The sequence below is a fragment of the Cyprinus carpio genome, chromosome A25 (assembly GCF_018340385.1).
Source record: "Cyprinus carpio isolate SPL01 chromosome A25, ASM1834038v1, whole genome shotgun sequence".
NCBI classification, from domain to species: Eukaryota; Metazoa; Chordata; class Actinopteri; order Cypriniformes; family Cyprinidae; genus Cyprinus; species Cyprinus carpio.
In genome coordinates this window covers 17,562,092-17,582,015 of record NC_056596.1, presented here as the reverse complement: position 1 = coordinate 17,582,015, position 19,924 = coordinate 17,562,092, and the positions used below count along the sequence as shown (strand labels likewise).

Here is a 19,924-nt window from a genome sequence, read left to right as displayed (position 1 = left end):
ATATATTAATATGTAGGTTTGGAACAGCATGAAGGTAAATGAGCAAATGATGACAGAATTTTTCATTTATTCAGACATTTCCTCCATAAGACAACAGACTTTTAATATAAAATTTGGTATAAACAGTTTAATTAAAAAAAAAAAAAAAAATGCAAATCTGTACATAGTAAATGGATACAAAATAAAGGAGTAATTCACCTAAAATAAAAATCTATCTCTGCTTGCTCACCTGCATGTGAACGATTCCTTTAAACGGCTGCATCTCTATGCACTGTTGACAAATCTATGTTTGTAATACTTTTGATCAATATTGATTGGACCACTCCAGAAACCTACAAAGAGAGAAAAATGAGCTTGAAGACAGAACATGACGGTTGGAGGGGCTCTGAACTCGAGATCTAATGAGGGGGACGTGACAGAGAGAGAAAGTCTAAAAATATATATATAAACTAAAAAATAAACACTTCTAAAGTTATTCAAGGTTTCTTGTCTTAATTTAGTTTTCTCTCTCTCTCTCGCTCTCTTTCTGACCCTTACAATTACACATCATTTCTCTCTCTCTCGCTCTCTTTCTGACCCTTACAATTACACAGGCTGTTATTGCAACTGTTTCTTGTCAGTGTGCTGCTTCAGTTCACTCTTCATCAGTGCTGAACACTCGTTCATATCACTCATTCAGTAAGTTCATCCTGCTACAGAACCGTGCTTCTCTACCTGTTCGACTGCAAGGCCACACACTGTACAACTTAAAAATTCTGCACAATTTTTTACACAAAAAAGATTTAGCACAATTTTTTACCCAATACAATATTTAAAAAATGTATAAAACTGCCCATGGAGTTATAAGATTTAATTATTTTACAGACTTAATTTATAACCTCATATATATTCAGGTGTTCTAAGCCTATAGTTCTTCAAAAAAAAAAAAAAAAAAAAAAAAGTGTAGAGGGGGTAAATTAAAATAAATGTCTCTTTTTTTTGTGGTTTTAGCTTATGTGATGATTGTTCTGTCTTATTTAAAATTATTTTAAGTCATATTTATAATTTATTATTATTATTACTATATTTGTTTGCCATTTTTGATTGTATTTTTATTCATTAAGATTACTGTTGTAGGTAAAATAACTAAGTATATATAAGTAAATAAGTAAAAAAAAAAAAAAAAAAAAAAAAAGTTACAATTAGTTTTATGTTAATGTCCATAATGCAATAATATACAGCTATAAAATAAGACATGTTATGTGTTTAGTTGACATCATGAATTTAGTTAAGCAGAATTAATGAATGTGTCAGGCAGTGATTACAGATTGAATTTATAATAATTACTAAATAATGAGAACATCTGACTGTTCATCAAATATTATATTTTGATCAAATATGATCCACAGTTGTCATCAAATAAATAAATACAGTTTGTCTAAAAAGCTCTGAAAGAAATCACATTCACTTGTCAGTCCAGTCAATTCAGTTCAAGTTGATCACTTTCGTAAAGCATAGTTTCAAAGCTGCTTCACAGAAAATGCTTCTTTCAATGTTACAATCAAGCTACAACTGAACTTTTAAACCGAAGTCAAAGTCAAAACCTAAAATAATGAGAATAAGTAGAAGTAGGGATTTGAACTCTGGTCACGGATTGTTAGAAGACAGAAAGAAATGCTATGTTGTTCAAACGGAATTATCATTATTATTATTATTTTTTTTTTTTTGGATTATGTTGCTTCGAGTGAGGCCGGACCACCACTGATGCCTCCTCAAAAACAGTCACATGACGGCCGTGACACTGGAGTGTGCTGAGCATGAGTGTGTGAGCCAATGCTTCTGTTCACACTATTCAGTCTTGGCTGTTCTCAGGTGTGTGTGTGTGTGTGTGTGTGTGTGTGTGTGTGTGTGTGTGTGTGTGTGTGTGTGTGTGTGTGTGTGTGTGTGTGTGTGACCTTGGAGTGGAGGCAGTGCTTAAACAGTGTGTCAGCGAGTGTGTTGAAGCGTGTCTGTGCCGATTATGAATGTTTCATTACTGCCACCTCAGCCTTTAGCTGTGAGCTTTCCACTAAAGCACACTGACAAATCCTCTTTCTTCTCGCCTTTTTAGCTCCTCTCTCCCGCTCGCTCTATCTCTCCTCGATGTCCGTCTAGCTCCTTTCTCTGCACTCACTTGATTTCTGGTACTCTCGATTTTTCTTTCCGCAGTTTTTTCCGCCACTCTCTCTCTGATGAATCTCCAGACAGCAGGGAATAATTGTACTTGGGGCCGAGCGCTCGTTTTTCTTTTTGTTTGAAAGGCATGACAGGTATGACTTCTCTGCTCTCTCCGCCCTCCCTTTCTCGCTTCCGCACAAAGAGCGAACAAAATAAGTCAAGGTTTACAAGGTCAACTCGTCTCGCGCTAAGCAGAGCTTTTTCACCCACACAGTATTTCGACTAAAACGTCAAGAGACAGCGGAGATAAATTTGGAAAAATGTCCCGGCTCAGGCGGTCGTACTTTACTCTGATTTCTGCCGCTTGAAATTCTCCTCTGAATGAATAAGAGAGCTTGTTATCTTATTGTCTTATAATAGCAGGCGAGCGTTAGCGCGCTTCATCATGCACTGCCCTGTTGAGTGCGTAAAAGTATGTCACACACTTTCACACATGCACGCACACACACACACACATGAAGGGAAAAGAGGGCCACAGCAGATTAGTATCTCCTTTCTGGGGTGTGTTGAAACTCTCCCCGCATTTTGAAACGTTTCTTTGACGACAGAATACACTTGATATAAATTCAGCTAAGATCTCTCAAAGGCCTTGTTCAAAACTAGTTAAACTTTATAAAATCAATCTAATCATTTATGATACCATATATATATAGAAATATACATATTATATATCAATATATATCATATATATATATATATATATATATATATATAGAAATATAATAAATATATATATATATATATATATATATTTAAATGCAGGTAAATAGAGGTAAGTAGTACGTATGTATGTAAGCTACGATTTCTATAAGGCCTTGTTTAAAACCTGTAATTAATCTAATTGTTCATGTTGCATAAGTCGACAGTTTTTAAATGCAGGTAAATAGAGGTAAGTAGTACATAGCTGTTTCTTTATAAATAAATGATTCACTCAGACATGAATAGTCTTAATTCACTTATCCTGATGTCATTACAAACCTTTTTTTCTTCTGCACTGAAAAATAAGTAAATAAATAAATAATGGTGTTAAAACTATTTTCACTCAGAAATTGGTAATAAATTTCACAATTAATTATAAAGAATTAGCAAGTAACACATTAAATTAACAGGAAATTTTGAAGTATGCAGACTGAAATAGTACTTTCTTGTAAAGCATACTCTAATAGCCTTTGTTTCATTTCCAACTAAGGAAAAAAATGCATTGTAAAACACACAGAGAGAAATTTAGCAGAATGTTCATGCTGTTCTTTCCTCTAAATCAGTGGCTGTCAAGCACCAAAAAAGCGTGATAAAATGAATCCATATGACTTATGATTTGTGTGAGGAAAAGATTGACATTTACATCATTATTTGCTGAAAATCTACCCTTCATGGTGCTTTCACTGCATGTAAAAGAGCAGCGTGAACCTTCTACAAAACGTCTCCTTTTGAAATAAGCCACTGGGGCTTGAAATGACATGAGGGTGGGTAGGGTTCATTTTTGGAGCAAACTATTCTTGCTGGACTGAACAGCTGTAGCTGTTTTCATTATTTAAAATCTCACCCACAAACTTAGCAAAAATAGATTTACTAACTAAACAGAATATAAATATGTATCCTATAAACAGCATCATGGTGCGCACTACCTCTTAAGAAATGTATTATCTAGTCATAAACTTCTCTCGCAGTCAGCTACTGGATTTCATAAAACTAACATTGACTTTATAACGGCTCTTAATAAATATTGACCTACGGTTTAATCACATGCTAATCTCGAGCGCTGGAGAGGTGACAGTTTATGGATGGCCGTGGATCATAAATTTTCCAGGTCGCATCTCTCTATCGAGTGTATCTGTTCCTCCGAGAGCCGTACGATTGATCATATTCATTAAAAATATCTACACACTTTGGCATTTCACAGCCCACTAAGCCTGTGCAAGTTTAAGAATAAGATGTAATTATTCTCCTACAGCCAATATTCATTTCAATGGAATAATAAACTACTTGGATTAAAATATTATTGTGCTTGGTTGTTTAAAACAGGTTTAAAAAATACAACTGACAATAATATATTATCATAATCCTGTGTGTGTGTTTATATATATATATATATATATATATATATATATATATATATATATATATATATGTGTGTGTATATATGTATGTGTGTGTGTGTGTGTGTGTGGTGTGTGTGTGTGTGTGTGTGTGTATGTATATATATATATATATATATATATATATATATATATATATATATATATATACTCTATAATATATTTTTTTTTCATGTAATATTTTGATAATAGAACAACATGTTGCCTTTATAATGCATCACTAATTACAGTATAAATGGGTCTAAATTGGGGTCTTCAGCATTAAAAAGTTTGAAAAGCCCTGCAATTGACAATTTTGTGGCATAAGCACATTTTGTGTAGTAAAAGGGTCTGTTCAATGCATTTTCCCCTTTGCTTCCTGCTCGTTTTGCATAAACAGGTTACTAAAATTGTTTCCAAAACACTAAAATCATATTCTTTTTATATTTTTAGCAGCATTAATTCTCCATATTCACCAATAAGTGCTTCTCTAGCCAGCTGTCTCAAAGCTCTCCTGCGCTATTAAAATTGTGTTTCCAGAAACCTGCATCCATGCCACCGCTGAGCATTGTTTAAAGCCATGGGGTATTGTGGAATAGAATGAGGTCGACCAATCTTTTCAAAACTAATTATAATGTTTAAAAACCTAAACACCAGAAGCAATATTGGGCCAATAAAATGGAATTAAAAGCTCATTTCTGTGGGGTAATTGCTCCACGCAGTGCTGATATTAAACACCTGGCATGTGGTACAGCTCTCCAGCCTGTCTGTGCTTCTCACAGATGTGCCGCCCATCCGGGAGCGGGAACCGGACATGTCAGAATTGAAGTGAACAGGTCAGAGAAGAGGTATGCAGTTGCAGACTATCAGCTGCAATGATGGCTTTGTTACAGGACATGATGTCATAATGCCTCTCTTCCCCTATTTAAACATGCAGAGGGAACGGGATACAGATTGAGTGTGTCGTTGTAAATGGGGGTAGATTAAGCGGATATATTGTGAGTGTTCAGGGAAAGGCTTTTGGTTACAGCCAGGGCTGTACATACAGGAAGTGATGCAGACATATACTGGGGGTCAATGGGAGATCCTTTTACCTCTGAAAGTCACCTTTTGTCTTGCATCACTATATGGCCTGTACTGGACAGGACCGTATCATGCTTATCAGCATGTCGGTAACTCTGAAGTTCTTTACATTACAGTTTGCATCGGAAATCTGGGCATCTTTGTGTTGTTGCTGCATAGATGGTATGTACCACAACTAGACAGTTATTTCAAGTTAGATACAATAGGAGAGCCAAAACTGAAGCTTAAAGAAAAAAAAGAATGTCCAAAAAATAGTAGTACTATGGTAAATGTAGAAATGTGTGTCATGGTACATAATCAAAATCATGACGGCATGTTTAAAAGATACTTTTTTGGTAGTTGTATGCATGTGTCTGTGAAATATGATTCAAGCTAGACTGAGTTGAGTTAGTGTGTATCATTTTTTTTTTTCCAGGATCAAGGATTGCCTTTGAAAAATGGTGCACTTGCCCGGCGTGCTGAAAGAAAGAAAAAAGCATTGATTAACTATCAAATGATTCCAATACAATGATCAATAAGGCTCCGTTGAAAAAACGAAAAAAACATCCACTCATGAATCTTCCAGTGCTTCAGACACAAAGGCCTTCTTGGCAGGACATGCATGGTTATAGTTGCAGCTGAGATCATTTTTGCAGGTTTTCACACAGTGACTCTTTCTAGTGTTTTAAGTGTTTTAATTTAAAGGGGTCTTCTTGATCCCTGACTTGTAGGATAAGATCTTTTGATTGACCTCTGCTTACCTGTCCATCTTAGCCTGACTATCTTTTTAGATACTGCTGACCTGAGCTGAACACTCTCAATCAAACTCTTATCAAAGGATGCCTATTCTCTAGATTCCCAACCAATGACTAGTTTCCAAATAGCTTAACCCTGTAGTATATGGTTGCATATTTGGCAAATAAGCTCTTGTGAATCTGAATAACAACTAGTATTTCATTGGGGCCAAACTTGGCACAACTCTGGAGGCAAGGCTGTTGTTTTTATTATATGTGAATCTATGCCTTGAGGAGAACAATATCACCAGCGTCTGTCTAGACCCAGCTGTGCATTTGCTCCTCCTGCTGGGGAGGTAGAAAAGGGTCATAAAACCCAAATGTTGGCCACCCAGTCTTCCCCGAAGGTAGAGAGGCTTGACATGGAGCCAACAGTTTTCCAGAAGACCTTGAGGCAGAAAGCTCAGATGCCCTGTCACCTGTGGCACACTGTCAATATCATTTAGTGCATGTTATCATTGAGTTTTGTTTGTTCCGGGTGCATTTAAGACACATTTAGAAATCTCTTATGTCCTATTTTGTAGGTCAGGCGATTGTCAATCTTGGTCAAGTGTTTAAGGGTGGCTCTATGTGGCTGTGAAGAAGATTTGAGATTCTCCCATAACTTGCTATTGTAACCTCTATAGATCATTGATAGTTGAGAGGCTGGTAGGGAATGGAAATCAATGCAAAGATGTAGCATAGATCTACTGCTCCTAGTAGATCTGCACATACTGTAGATGCTCCAATCAGATTCTTCTTTACGGTAGGGATAAGCTGGCACCTTTATCTGTTTGAAATGTGCTTCAATGCAAGCCAACTGAGGCACTAAACATAATATCAGACATCGGGTATGTGTCCTACAAGAATCCCTCTAGTTCCAGTGCCCCCTGGATAAGACCTTGTGGAGTGCCACCCTTGTTGAGACTCTGTGCAACTGGAAGCTTTCCTATCTATGTTCAGCCATTTGCAAACAATACAGTATGTGACACCTGGCTGGCCCAGAAACACTACATCTGTGTTCCCACTTTATCTCCCGTTATCTAGGATTGGGGCGGTCCCACTGGTTTCCACACATACACAAATGGTTTAGTGCCACTTCAAGTTTACATGCCTCACATCATTAGCTATCCTCCCTCAATCTCAGACAAATAACATCCAGTTTCCCCCCCACCCCCCAACTCTCTTTCTCTCCCTCCATCAGGGGCCCATTCATTACATGGTGACACTTTTACTGCCTCTAGCTCTCCCAGACCTCTCTACCTCTCTGGAGAGAACAGATAGAACAAGAAAGAGAGCGCAAACAGGGAAGAGACTGAGTGGAACCAGAAATAGAGTGCCACCCCACCTCCAATCCCACACACGCTCAATTCGAAAATATAGAAGGAAGAGCTTATTTGTTTATGAGTGCCATAGTGTCAGACAACCTCTTTTCCCTTGGATGTACAAGGAATACTAGGAACCACCTTATCCATCCTCCGGTATCGCACCTCAATCCATGTGTGCAATTTTTGCATTGCATCATGATCTCCTTATACAGTGTGAGTGTGGGAGCAAACACAGATAGGCCACCTGCACTGACAAGGGTACGGCGTCTACGTGTACATTACGCAACCCTGTTTGTGCAGGAGAGTATGTACTCTGAGCATTACACAACCAGTTCTTCAAATCACATGCTGGGTTGCACATTTCTCACATGTTGGGAACAGATCAAGCTTATATTTTGTACAGCTTTAGCCAGTTTCATTTGTGACACACTAAACCAGATCTGCATTTGTGTTGAAATGCTGTCTGATTTTCTAGTGTGGAAATGCTAGTGCTAGACTTGCTTTTATTCTTGTCTGCTGGTCCAGGTTATTGATTCCATTGGCCGCACAAGCGTGAAAGGGTGGGACGGGACTCTTTTATGATTGGTTTCTTGATGTGTCAATTACTCTGTTGGAGCGAGTAATGCGTGTGACAGGCGGTTTGTTTATGGAGTTGTTCCGGGTCATGGTCAAAGGCTCGCTAAACACACAGGTGAGGAAGGGTTCAGCTCATGTCACTCCTGGGGAACTCACTCACCCCTGATGCACAAGGAGACTTTCTTTGTTTAAATCTCAAGAGAAGTCCTTTTAACTGGGCCTGGAATTTAAAAGACTTTCTTCACCACTTACAATAATTAATGTATGTAGTGTGTAAAAAACATTTTGTTATGTATGCTAAACATGTATCATTCATTAGTACTGATGTCTATGAACAATTTTTTTTAGCCTGTTATTTTCAATGATATGATTCAATCAGGTCAGTTTGATGGCATAACTTAATATTTGACCCAGTCAATCTAACGTGATTTTTATATTAACTATATTTATTAGATACAAAAAATTAGTAGTAAAATGTCACATAGGGACTTTTTTAAAATTCATGAATAGATTTTTTAAAGAATAAAATGAAGAATAATAATTTCTTTACTTAAAATGAATCGTCTTAAATTAAATTAAATTAAATTAAATTAAATTTATGCATTTAGCAGACGCTTTTATCCAAAGCGACTTACAGTGCATTCAGGCTATCAATTTTTACCTATCATGTGTTCCCGGGGAATCGAACCCCTAACCTTGCGCTTGGTAACGCAATGCTCTACCACCAAATTGATTCAGTAAATAAATCAAATACAATAAATGAATTTCTCAGTGCTATTTGCTAGCACTAGTTTAAGGGCTTACAGTAGAAACAACTTAAGATGTGATCCAGACTAATTTATCTTGGTGCGTGCATGTGATATCTGCTGTGATTGACTGAAATTGTTAAATTGAAACAAATTATCTGAATTAGAGTCTGTGTTAGAGATTACCTTCAGCAAGGGCAGATCTCACCAGCCATATACAATGATTACGTTAAATCATGTTTACATTTTTCAATGAATCTCTCTTTCTCTTTCTTTACAGACAGTGTAACACTGGAATGCTTCTGGCTTAGGGTGACCCACGGCTCCAAGACTGCCACAAAGCACAACCTCTCCAAAATCCACCCCTGATGAAGACAACGATGAGGAAGATGATGGAGGCTTAAGAGAAATCAGAAACCCTTTATCAACCTGCGTGCCATTCCTCAGCTTTACCCACAATCCCCTTCTACTGACTCTACCCTGATTTTACAGTCAGACGTCTCGCCAACAATGAAAACAAATTTGGAAAGTCTTGAAACATCCCTGCATGTTTGATGATGCAATCCGGACAATAAAAGGAATTCAAAATGGAACTTCCACCAGATATTTCCAGACCACATGGACTTAAACTCTTTCTGTCTCTCTGCCACTGATGGCCCTCTGGTTCTCGTACCAGATGCTGTATTGTTTGTACTTCACATTAGCCCAGCATTTTAGAAAAGGTGGTTGGGAGGCTCTAGCCAGATGGGATAAAGACAACAGCATTCAAATTCTTTCCGAACAGCATCTTGTGTATATTGTGTACAGGATATGAATACAGGCTTATTCTTATCAATGTGAAGACACCATGTTTGTAAATAGTTCACAAATTGTACATTTCCTGCATTATGTCTTTATAGGTTATGCCATTACAACATTTATTCAACATTTTTATCTGTACAGACGTAAAGGTTGACATTGATCTCCAAACAGAAGAGTATTTGTATTCCGTAAACATCCATATAGACCCCCTCTAAAGACAGCTCAAATGTTATTGCTTGTTAAGGAGACATTTATAGAGTGATCTAAACTTAGTTAAACCCTAATGCAGGATTGAGTGACTACGCCTTTGAGAACAAGAGAAACACAATTGAATTGAGTCTCTTGCTGTCTCTCTGCATCTCTTTATCTCCTGTAGAAATCCCAGCTCGTGTGGTTCTAGTTCCTGATTCCCAGATAACTTCCAAGCTTGATTGCCAACGTCCTTGTACAGTTTAGAAATGCATCTTCTCATCTTTTTTGCCCCTTCAAACAATGATTATCTTATGCCTGAATCCTCTATGTAGCTGTGACGTTCATGTAGGTGACCCTACGGGGATCATGGGGCCCGGAGGGGTCAGAGCACCTGAGTGGGGGTGGATCTCTCCTGGATGAGCCTTTCGCTGAGTTCCCACAGGCTGGCGGCTGCCGTGGGGTCCTGGGCCTGCGGAGAGGGCAAGCAACGGAAGCAGTTGTTGAAGTACATCCCTCCGATACCCTCCAGCTCTGGAGCCACGGCGCAGTAGACTGTAGTGGCCGCTCCCTGTTGCTGTGGAAACAAAAATGAAAGTATCAGAATAAACTGAAGCAATGTGAGCAAAAATAAATACTGTTGTTCTTGTATGGAGCCTGAAGAACTGGGTGAACCTCAACCTCAAAGGGTCAGGGCAATACCAAAGACACCTCTAACCATCCGAGACTTGCATTTTCTCCCCTAAAACTGATCATGAAATGGGGGAAGTGCTTCAAGCCTGTCAAAAGACATCATGGGACAGACTGTGAACCTGTTCAAATGGAGTTCCTGTTGTACATCGGACATATGGCTGTCAACAATCTGCATGCATTCATATAAGTACCTGCCAATTACTAGTTTAGGAACCACCAAGATGAGCTGGTTTATAGTGGAAGTGTTCAATTCTGGCAAGTTCTATAAAAGCTTTTAAGGTGGACTCAAACCTCATGATGTCTGAATGCTGTATCCTCTCTAGGGTTCAACGGTTAGCAGAAAACCAACTGACTACAATAGCAATGATATGTTATCTGCTCTAAAGGTAGGAAAAACAGGATAAAATATCACAGAAACTGGAACTGAGAAGCACTCAATTGGCAGGTTTATTGGTACATCTCTTGTACGCCTGCCAAGAATCACAGACAATTATCAACACACACACAAAAACAGTATAGTTGTAGATACTGTACATAGCAGAAAGGAGGTACTTTGGGGAAGTCTTGCAAAGACGACTGTGGGGCAGCCTGCCAAAACTGTCCATTCATCTCATGTCAAAGGGATTTCTGGATGTCACCCAGTCAATGGGGACTTTCTGTCATTGCTGGAGAAGGCGTCTACACGTACACACACAAACACAAATTTAAATCCTAAAAAAGGGATCCAGCACAAAGCTATCCAATGGAAGGGTACTAAAGACAGGTTGGAGACGTATACCCCAAATCCCAGTATCCTCTGTAATGCATGCATAAATGCTCAGGCCCCATGTAAAGCTCTAAAGGGCTGTTCACACTGACAGTGATTTGAAGCAGCAAAGCAACTGGAAGACAGTCATTTTTAATGAGAGTGGCCGATTTGAGGAGACAAGGCCAGCGAAGACCATTGGCGAGTTCAAATTAGGTGACCACTAATGGGAATGCATTGGTACCCAATCCTCCATCTAATACAGATGAATACTGCAGTTGCTAATAGGACTCTGGCAAACTCCAGCAACTTAATCGTTTTCAGTGTGAACCCCTTTTAAGACAGGAAGCAATTACTAGAATTGATTTTTTTAAGATGCAAAGGTGTTTAAAGGTGAAGTCGAGGTGTACTTTTTGGCACCAAACTAGCAGCTACAAGTGAAATTGTGGAAACAGTCCTCCATTGTTCGAAAAATAGTTAGTCTTCAATGTCACACCATTGGCTGAGTCAAAAGTTGAGATGTTGGGCCCCTCAAACATTTGAGAGAGAAAAAAAAATCCACGCTTTAGCTTAAAGATCTGTCATATTAATAGTTTAAGATCATAGTGGTATCATAGTGTTCAACCAAGGTTCAAAGGTCAGCCTAGAAATTCCATTCTCACCCCCTCACGTTAATGAAGTACTCAAGAAATATCAAAACCACTCATCTGGGTCCGATTTGCAACATGTACGCCCACAGTAATGCCTTTTTTGTGTCTATTTTGTTCATGCCCTCGGGTTTGATTGTTTACACAAAAACAAATGATTCTTCACATCTTACAGATGCTCTGCACTTTTCCGCATGGCCGATCAGCGGCTAATTGTCGGGGATGGTTGACTATCGTGGGGTTTTAACTGTCTTGGGGAAAGATTCAGTGGATAAGAAAAACATGTCAGACAGAATTAGAGTTGACGTGCAGTTCAAATGTTTCCAGACTCGTCTTTTATGTCCCTTCTCTTACTGAAGAAACTGTCCTGTGCTACTTCACACGTGAATCCTGCAGGAAGTTAACTTCTGTAAGATACACATGAAATAGATGGCTGCTTTATCTTCAAATAGAGCAGGAGCATCAGATCTGAAAAAAAGTGCAGGGCAACGTTAAGGAGATTGTCTGGCACACTTTTACAGGGCCGTGCACCGATGGCCAACTCTTTAAACAGACGCAAATACACACACGTCGCAACAGTACAAAGACTTTGGCTTATTTAAGGAGCCAAATCAACAGCTGTAGTTCAAGCTGGCAAAGACTGTGACAGAACACTTGTTAGATACACACGTACACACAAACTCGCAGGAAGAAAGCCAAGGCTGCAGTCAGAAATTCAGCGAGCGAACTTCACACGCTCATCCCCATTTAACTCCAGTTTGTGTGTTTTTCTGTATCTGCGTGTGTCGGAGCGACCGTCTTTTGAAGTACACAGATGCTGCATGTTGCTTTGGTTAGCACGGCAATAAACATGACATCAAAAGGATGGATCTTTCTGGAGTCTTACCTGCTTTTGCAGTGATAAGTTAATACATATTTGAAGCTGGCAATATGAAAGGATGGAAAATGTCAGTCAACCCCTCTAGCGAACCCAACACAGTGAGTCAATATGCAAAGATGCACTTTATGGATTCACTGCTCTTGTAATTACATTTAATGTTGTCATATGCACAAAAAAAGTATTAGCACTCATTTCAAAGCTGTGTGAAATTATTTCCCTGGTTATTAAGGTGAGGTTCTAATAGGAAAATCCACTAGACTTTGAACAAATTGCCCAAAATGCCTCTTGGCTTTCGATTAGCTCATTAGGAATAACAAATGTGCTCTGAAATCCAAACTCAGAATAAAGGTTTAGAAACCATATAAATGGTCTGCAAGTATTGATTTTCATAATGTCCCAATATTTTATTCCTTTATGGTCACATATGTGTTTTAAGCATGTATGCTAACGCTAGGCTCCACATTTTTATTTTAACTTAAACCAGCCTGAGGTAGTTCAACTGATCTTGTATCCTGACCAGGCTGGTGTTCATCTGGTTTAACTGGTTGGCCATCTGCTCTCCTGGCCTGACCAGCTGAGAAGTACCCAAAACCAGCGAATCATATCAGCCTGACCACTGAAATCAAGTTTGGCATTTAACAAACAACCATCAAGAAGCGTTTTTCAGCAGATTCCTATGTGTTCATGTGTCCTTCTTGTCACCTCACCTTGATTAGAATACAGTGCCCACCAGCTCAAAGTTAACGCTAATACACTCCTCACAAGCACACATGGTCCATTGCAGCCGCCACTTGGCACTGCTAATGCCTTCTGTAATGACGCACTGTGAAGACTAGCGTGACTGAGATTACCAGCACTAATGGATGTGGAGTGGGATTTCAGCGCTGGCTAGCATGCTGCTGTCCCTTAGCCAAACAATGGGCTGAAATGAATCCGAACCCTCTTCCAAATGCGCTTTAGCCCATTTCCAAAGCCTGTCTAGTCTTCCTAGCGGATGTGAGATGCAGGGAGAACACATGGTTAAATCCCAGCAGCTCCATATTAGAGTTGTGCCAACCGAATGGGGCTAACGCAGAACTAGCAGTTAGCTTAAGATACTTTATTACAGTATTACAGCTTAACTCAGATATGCTCGCCATACAGTCGGCTTGATTGTTCAGTTGGGGTTTAGTACATGTGCTTTATTAGAACTTTGAACATTGAATACATTCCCATCAAGCTTTCTCAGATGCATCCTCACTAAATATAGATCTGCGATTGATCCATTGAGGCTCTAGACTGGAACACCATTTCCTTTATCCGTTAGCAGCGGGACAATAATAGGGTTTCTAACCATGAGCCTCCTGCTTTGGTGTATTTAGCTGAGGGAGATGGAGAGATTGGATTGTCAGACTGAATAAGAGAACATGGATCTTATTGCCGTTATGCTGAACCTCCTGGCACTCAACCCTGATGGCCCTTTTGGGCCAATAAGCTTTATGATAAAACACATTAACATGCTGGACCAGGTACTGCTCGCATTTATCAAGAGCTCAGCCCAGAAAACAGAGATAGTGATAGAGCTACAGATCGGTTAAAGCAGTGGTTCTCAACTGGTTTTGCTTCAGGACCCAAGATTTATCATTGGACATTAAGTGACGTCCCAACACACGGCTACAACCGTCTGTGGTACAAAAGACTTTTATGTTGTATTGCATTCTTCATGGTTTCTTAAAGATGAGGGTGAGGTATGTTGTTATCTGCCTAATTTTGCTAGATTTTACAATGTGAATCACAGATTTGATTGGACAAACGGCCTTTGGCGCCAACAATAAAGGACATGGGAAGCTTTTTCTCCAAGCACTTGCTAATTATTTATTTACTCTGTACGCAATTTGAACGAAATCTGGTCGTGAGCCAGTTGAGGAACCATAAATACTAAAGTATTCAAACTCCTAAAAAAACACAAACCGTGTTTGATAATTTTTATAGCAATACTAACAACCGAACCAAAGCAAATGACTTAAACGTGTCCTCTTTCAAAAATAATAAAGGCTGAAAATGGACATAAGATACTTCCATTCACTTCGAAGTCCTGCAATAAGTTTATCTGTCACTTTTACGTGCGTAAATAACTAATGTCTTCCTGTATCAAATGCAATTTTCAATATGAAACCTCATGCATACAGATCCAAATAAGTCGATTTGTTTAGCAATAAATAATTGAGATGATAACACCATGTCCTAACCAGGCGGAATACGATAAAGCATGCTTGGTTTCTACTTCTGCGATTTTGTACTGGGTAGTCCCGCCCATTGTAAAAATCTCATTGGTCCAAAACCGTGCTCCGCATAATTGTATATTTACCATCAAATATGCTTGTAGTGTCTGGTTAGGGTGTAGTAAAATCGTGCTTTTTTTGATTAAACGAGGTTTAATATTTCCAGAAAGGAAATGACCGATAATTTCTTACCATTTATTTGTTAAACCCAGGAATTGCACTCCCATCATGCACACCTGGTAAAATCTGACTGTATCTAGTGTACAAATTGTGATTTAATTCCTCTTTTACCATCAGTATTAAAGTCCTGTGCTGGCTGAGGATTCATAGTTGGCATACATAGTTGTTTTTTTTTCGCTGTAAACTAGTACCCCAGTTTCCCGGTAGTGCTGGTGTCGCTCTACAGCGTGAATGGACGTGATCCTTTTTCCATGTAGTTTCTCCAACACACTCACAATGTTAAGTATCTGTCATATAGTGCATCACGTTATAATCAGCAGAGAAAATCGCTTGCAAATGCAAGTGATGACCTTACTGGGTAAGAGTAATATCCCTTTGTTTCTAGAAAGGTTGTGTTGAATTTTCTGTCATTGCTGCATGTAATAGGTCAAGAAAAATGGTGTATATTTTCCCGTCATTGGTTTCATGTCGTCGTGAGCGATCTGTCCACCTCTGCTGTCAGTTCCTCTGTGTTGTACATACATCTGTAAATATCGAACAGCTATGCATGCTGACACTCTAGCAATTGTTTCAGGTACTTTTATAATCAAAAACGCATATGGCATGTGCTAAAAAAATAACTGAATTGAGAAAAAGGAACATAATAAAATGATTGGTCAAATAAACAATCTCATGAACAGATGTGAAAAATATTGATTTTTATTTTATTTTACCTTGTTTTTGGTATAAGCAATTCTATCTATGGCTGTCATTCCCAGTGTTTTTTCCCATGTTCCTTGTTATCCTTCAGACATTTTTGTAAGAGGGTTGAGGCAAACACGATATCAACATGATATTGGGGAGGGAGGATGATCAATGTTAATTGTCTGGATTTTGAACCATGGCCCTACATTTCAAAACCAAACTTCATATACTCACAGAACATAAATAACAAATAATTCTGTGTATTTTATTGGTATTTTGTTCTGTCTGTTTTTGTCTATTACAAAGTGTATCCTGGTTTCTTGACTGTAACAACCAAACAAAAGGCAAATGTCTTTTATTTTAGCACTTTTTTGTACATAACATGTATCTTGGCCATGCAGTGATTGACTTCAGCGAATCCCAAGAGTATTGTGGTTAGTTTTGCCTCAGCCCTATGCAATGACCTGTACATTTATAGCCAAACCAGAGACTATTCTATGAAGGAGATCATGGATCCAAAGGAGGAAGAGGGGCTGTTTTTTAGGAATGTTTATTTTCAATTCATGACAACCATGATAGTTGGAGGTGTCTGATTTTTAATCTGTGCTAAAGATATTTTAAATTTAATAAATAATCATTGTAACAAGATGTTCAGTGGTTTGGTTCTTTGCCATGATGTGTTCTTTTATTCCGATGGTTTAGCGATATTAGTGCTGAAAGTGAATCAGTGCATGTACGTCAGCTCTGGGCCAACTCTCTTGTTGAGTCACCTCATCAAATTGACAATAGACGTACAACACTCACTTGGACATCTGCCAGTGAGGAGTAATTTCCCCCGAAACCTCTATGGAAATTTTACTGAATTGTTGTAACATATCTTGCACTTTCCATAAATAGGGTACATTTTAGAATACTTTTTTGTTTTTTGGTTTTTTTTACAAAGGCACAATTCCCATGTTCTTTAGATAACAAACAGTTTTTTTTTTATATAATAATTAATATAATATTTTGTGGGGAAAATATGTTACAAATCTACATACAAATCTATTCCTATAATATTTAGTTTGACCTCCAGAAGAGTAAGCTCTAAGATTAACTTTATTTAATTAATAAATAAATAATAACAATAATATAGCCTTAATTAATTTTAAGGGAAAAAAAGAATATAGAATCTCACAGATCTTGTTTGTCCAGTATGAACCTCCCCTGATCCAAACCCCTAAAAGTCAAATCTCTATCACCAAAGAGAGTGAAAAACCAATCCCGACAACATTTATGTAGTTCCCCTTTTCTTTTACCTCTCTTTCCATCTGTTTTTCTGTCTTTCCCCTCGTTTTTGTTTACCTTAGCATTTAGTGGCGGTGCTCTCAGCGAGCCGACAGCTCATCTGAGCGTGCTCCGGCCAGCTGTGAGGGGGACACTGGGTAAAGAGTAAACAGCCGCGATGGCCATTCTTTCTGCCCAATGAACCGCCGGAGAGAGGATTTACACCACAAAACACACTTCACAAACTCTGAACACACACACCTCGACAGCCCGTGGCCCGAAAAACAGAGGAATAATGGTCCTTTCAGAGCGTAGGGGCTGGGATTGAACCATCTCCTCTCCCGAGGAGAAATGTGATAATGTACACAGTCGTAGAGCAAACAGATGAAGCAGACGGACAACAATATGGTGCATCTACACTGAAGCGGTGAATAGCCTGAAAATGAACAGGAACAGACCTGGAGGTCAAGGCAAAATGGAGGTCAAGGCACCGAAAAAAATTAGCTGAAAGAAAGAATAAACTCAGAAAAAAAAAAATATAAATTAGAGCCAAACAAAGGATTAAGAAAGGAAAGACGTGAAAGGCTAGCACAGTACCTATTTTCACAGACTTATCTAGTGTGTATAGTGGAAAGTCAAAGGAAATTATCAGGGAAATTGGAAAAAAGATGCACTGTATGTCAGACTCAAACCTTCGTCTCCTATATGAGCGCCAAAGCTCAAAACATCTCTAGCAAGAGTGCTAAGCACTGTGTCACAGCTCAGAACAGATCACAATTTTATAAAGAAGGTGAACAATAATAACATAACGGCAGAAACTGGACAGAGACATTTCAGCATCACTGCTGTCCTCTAACCAACGAGAGTCTTTCTCTTCACCTCCAGAAGGGAAGGATGGTAAAGGATGATCAATGTGCATGCAAGACTGCCGGTGAATGAGGCTTGATGATTACACTCTCGTATTCTTTTGTCAGGGCCATAAGGTAACAGGACCTTGCCCCACCACATGCATTAAATCCTATTAAAATCGCCTTCATTATAGCGGAGGCCTGTGTGTAATGGAATGGGGAAAGGCGCACTCCGTCTCCCCCGAGTCTCGTTCTACTGATGGTGGAGCCCATTCCCACAAACCCATTCTCACTCTCTCAGAGGTGAGTAATAACATTCATGTTGGCGAGGTGTGCAGAGAGAGCGGCCCATGTAGATTTCAACAGCCTTAGGACAACCAGATTTTTCTTGCTATTTTATTATATTTCAGCTCTTTAGTGTTTTAAAAATGAAAGCCTTCCCTAGACAACAAGCTCAGAAAAAAAGACAACATGAAAGCATTTATAAATACTGATTTACATAACAAATTGTAGCATATGCTCACATTCATGCCATCTTCTTATTTGTTTTATGACTCGAGGAACACTTATTTAATATACAATGAAAGTAAAATGGGGACCACAGCTGTCAGGCAAGACTTTTAGCTAAAACAGTTAAATCGGTTCGCAAATCACACCTAACGATTCATTGGTGAATTGTACTGATCCGATTGCAGCTGTTCTCGAGTCAACAACTCACTGATTCAAATGATCCATTCAGAGCGAGTCTGAAAAGAACCGGGGATCTCCTGAGTGCAACTTGATGTCATGGAAAGTAACTAACTAATGTTGAACTTTAGGATTAATTATTGTAATTGAAAATCATATGTAGGTCACAACTGTCAGTTGTTTGTGAACTAAATCTGATGTAAAGGGTGGTCTGTTTAAGCCCATGCGGTGTCATCCACATCAATGTCTGTGTAGGTTTTAGGTCAAAAACTGAAACATTAAAATAAGACAAATTAAAATTACGCATACACGTTCATCTTCCCCGCTGCTGTAGCAGTTTTATTAAAATGTTATTCATTTAGCCCTATGTGACCCTAGCCTTATGTCTGTTTTTATATTTTTTGTCAACACACATTACATATTATGTATCTGTATCTGCTAATCTTTCTTACTGACTAGTGCTGGCTACATGACAATTCATTATAATTCACAGGTAGATTGGAGGAAAACGCTCCCTTAAGAACTGTGTACGTTTTTTTCTGTGAATTAAAAGTTAAATGCATCTAGAATAGTTATCCTTGTTTGCAGTGACAATGACATAAATTATAAACCAAGTATGAAAAATTCTCAGAGTTTTAAAAATCTAATTTGTAATAATCAATAATGCCGGGGTAACACTTTCTATGACGCCCGTATTTGTAATACATTATAAGAGTATTCTTAAGCCATTATAATGAATGAATAATGGAATAGAAAAACTCTTATATCTCATGAGTAATCATAACAACAGTTTTATAGCTTTTAAGATTATGATGATTTATAATACACAATGAACACAACGCATCCACTTAACTTACAATGGATTATATTTCCTAGTTATAATATATTATAAGTCCCATTGTTAACTTGTTACTTTACTTAAAGCAGACATAGACCACTTATAAATAATAACAACAATAATAATAAAAATAAAAACATTATTTTTTTCTCTTAAACAGCAATAAGATTATATATCTGATCAGATGAACGTGTAACATGGCACATTGGATTTTAACTATATTTATTGTATTATCAGTAAGATAGTAATATACCAATCGAGATATGAGACTTATAATCCATTATAAATTCAGTGAATTTAACATGGTGTTTATTGTGTGTTATAAATAATCATACTCATAAAAGTTATAACCACAAATAAGTAAGTTTTATAATGTATAATAAATGTTATGATTATTTATGAGATGAAACAACATATAATATGTTATATTTTATGTTACTTTATAAAGC

General features: G+C 38.1%; 1 protein-coding gene across 2 annotated transcripts in view; it reads right to left on the bottom strand.

The window, feature by feature from the left end:
- Window positions 1–9,019: 9,019 nt before the first annotated feature.
- Window positions 9,020–19,924, bottom strand: part of LOC122135638 (WW domain-containing oxidoreductase-like) — a 193,225-nt gene continuing 182,320 nt past the window's right edge. For both annotated transcript variants that reach the window (XM_042715747.1, XM_042715746.1), the window contains exon 5: window positions 9,020–10,323. In XM_042715747.1, coding sequence (XP_042571681.1) covers window positions 10,132–10,323 — 192 coding nt within the window. In that variant the 3' untranslated portion in view covers window positions 9,020–10,131. The remainder of the gene's footprint in view (window positions 10,324–19,924) is intronic.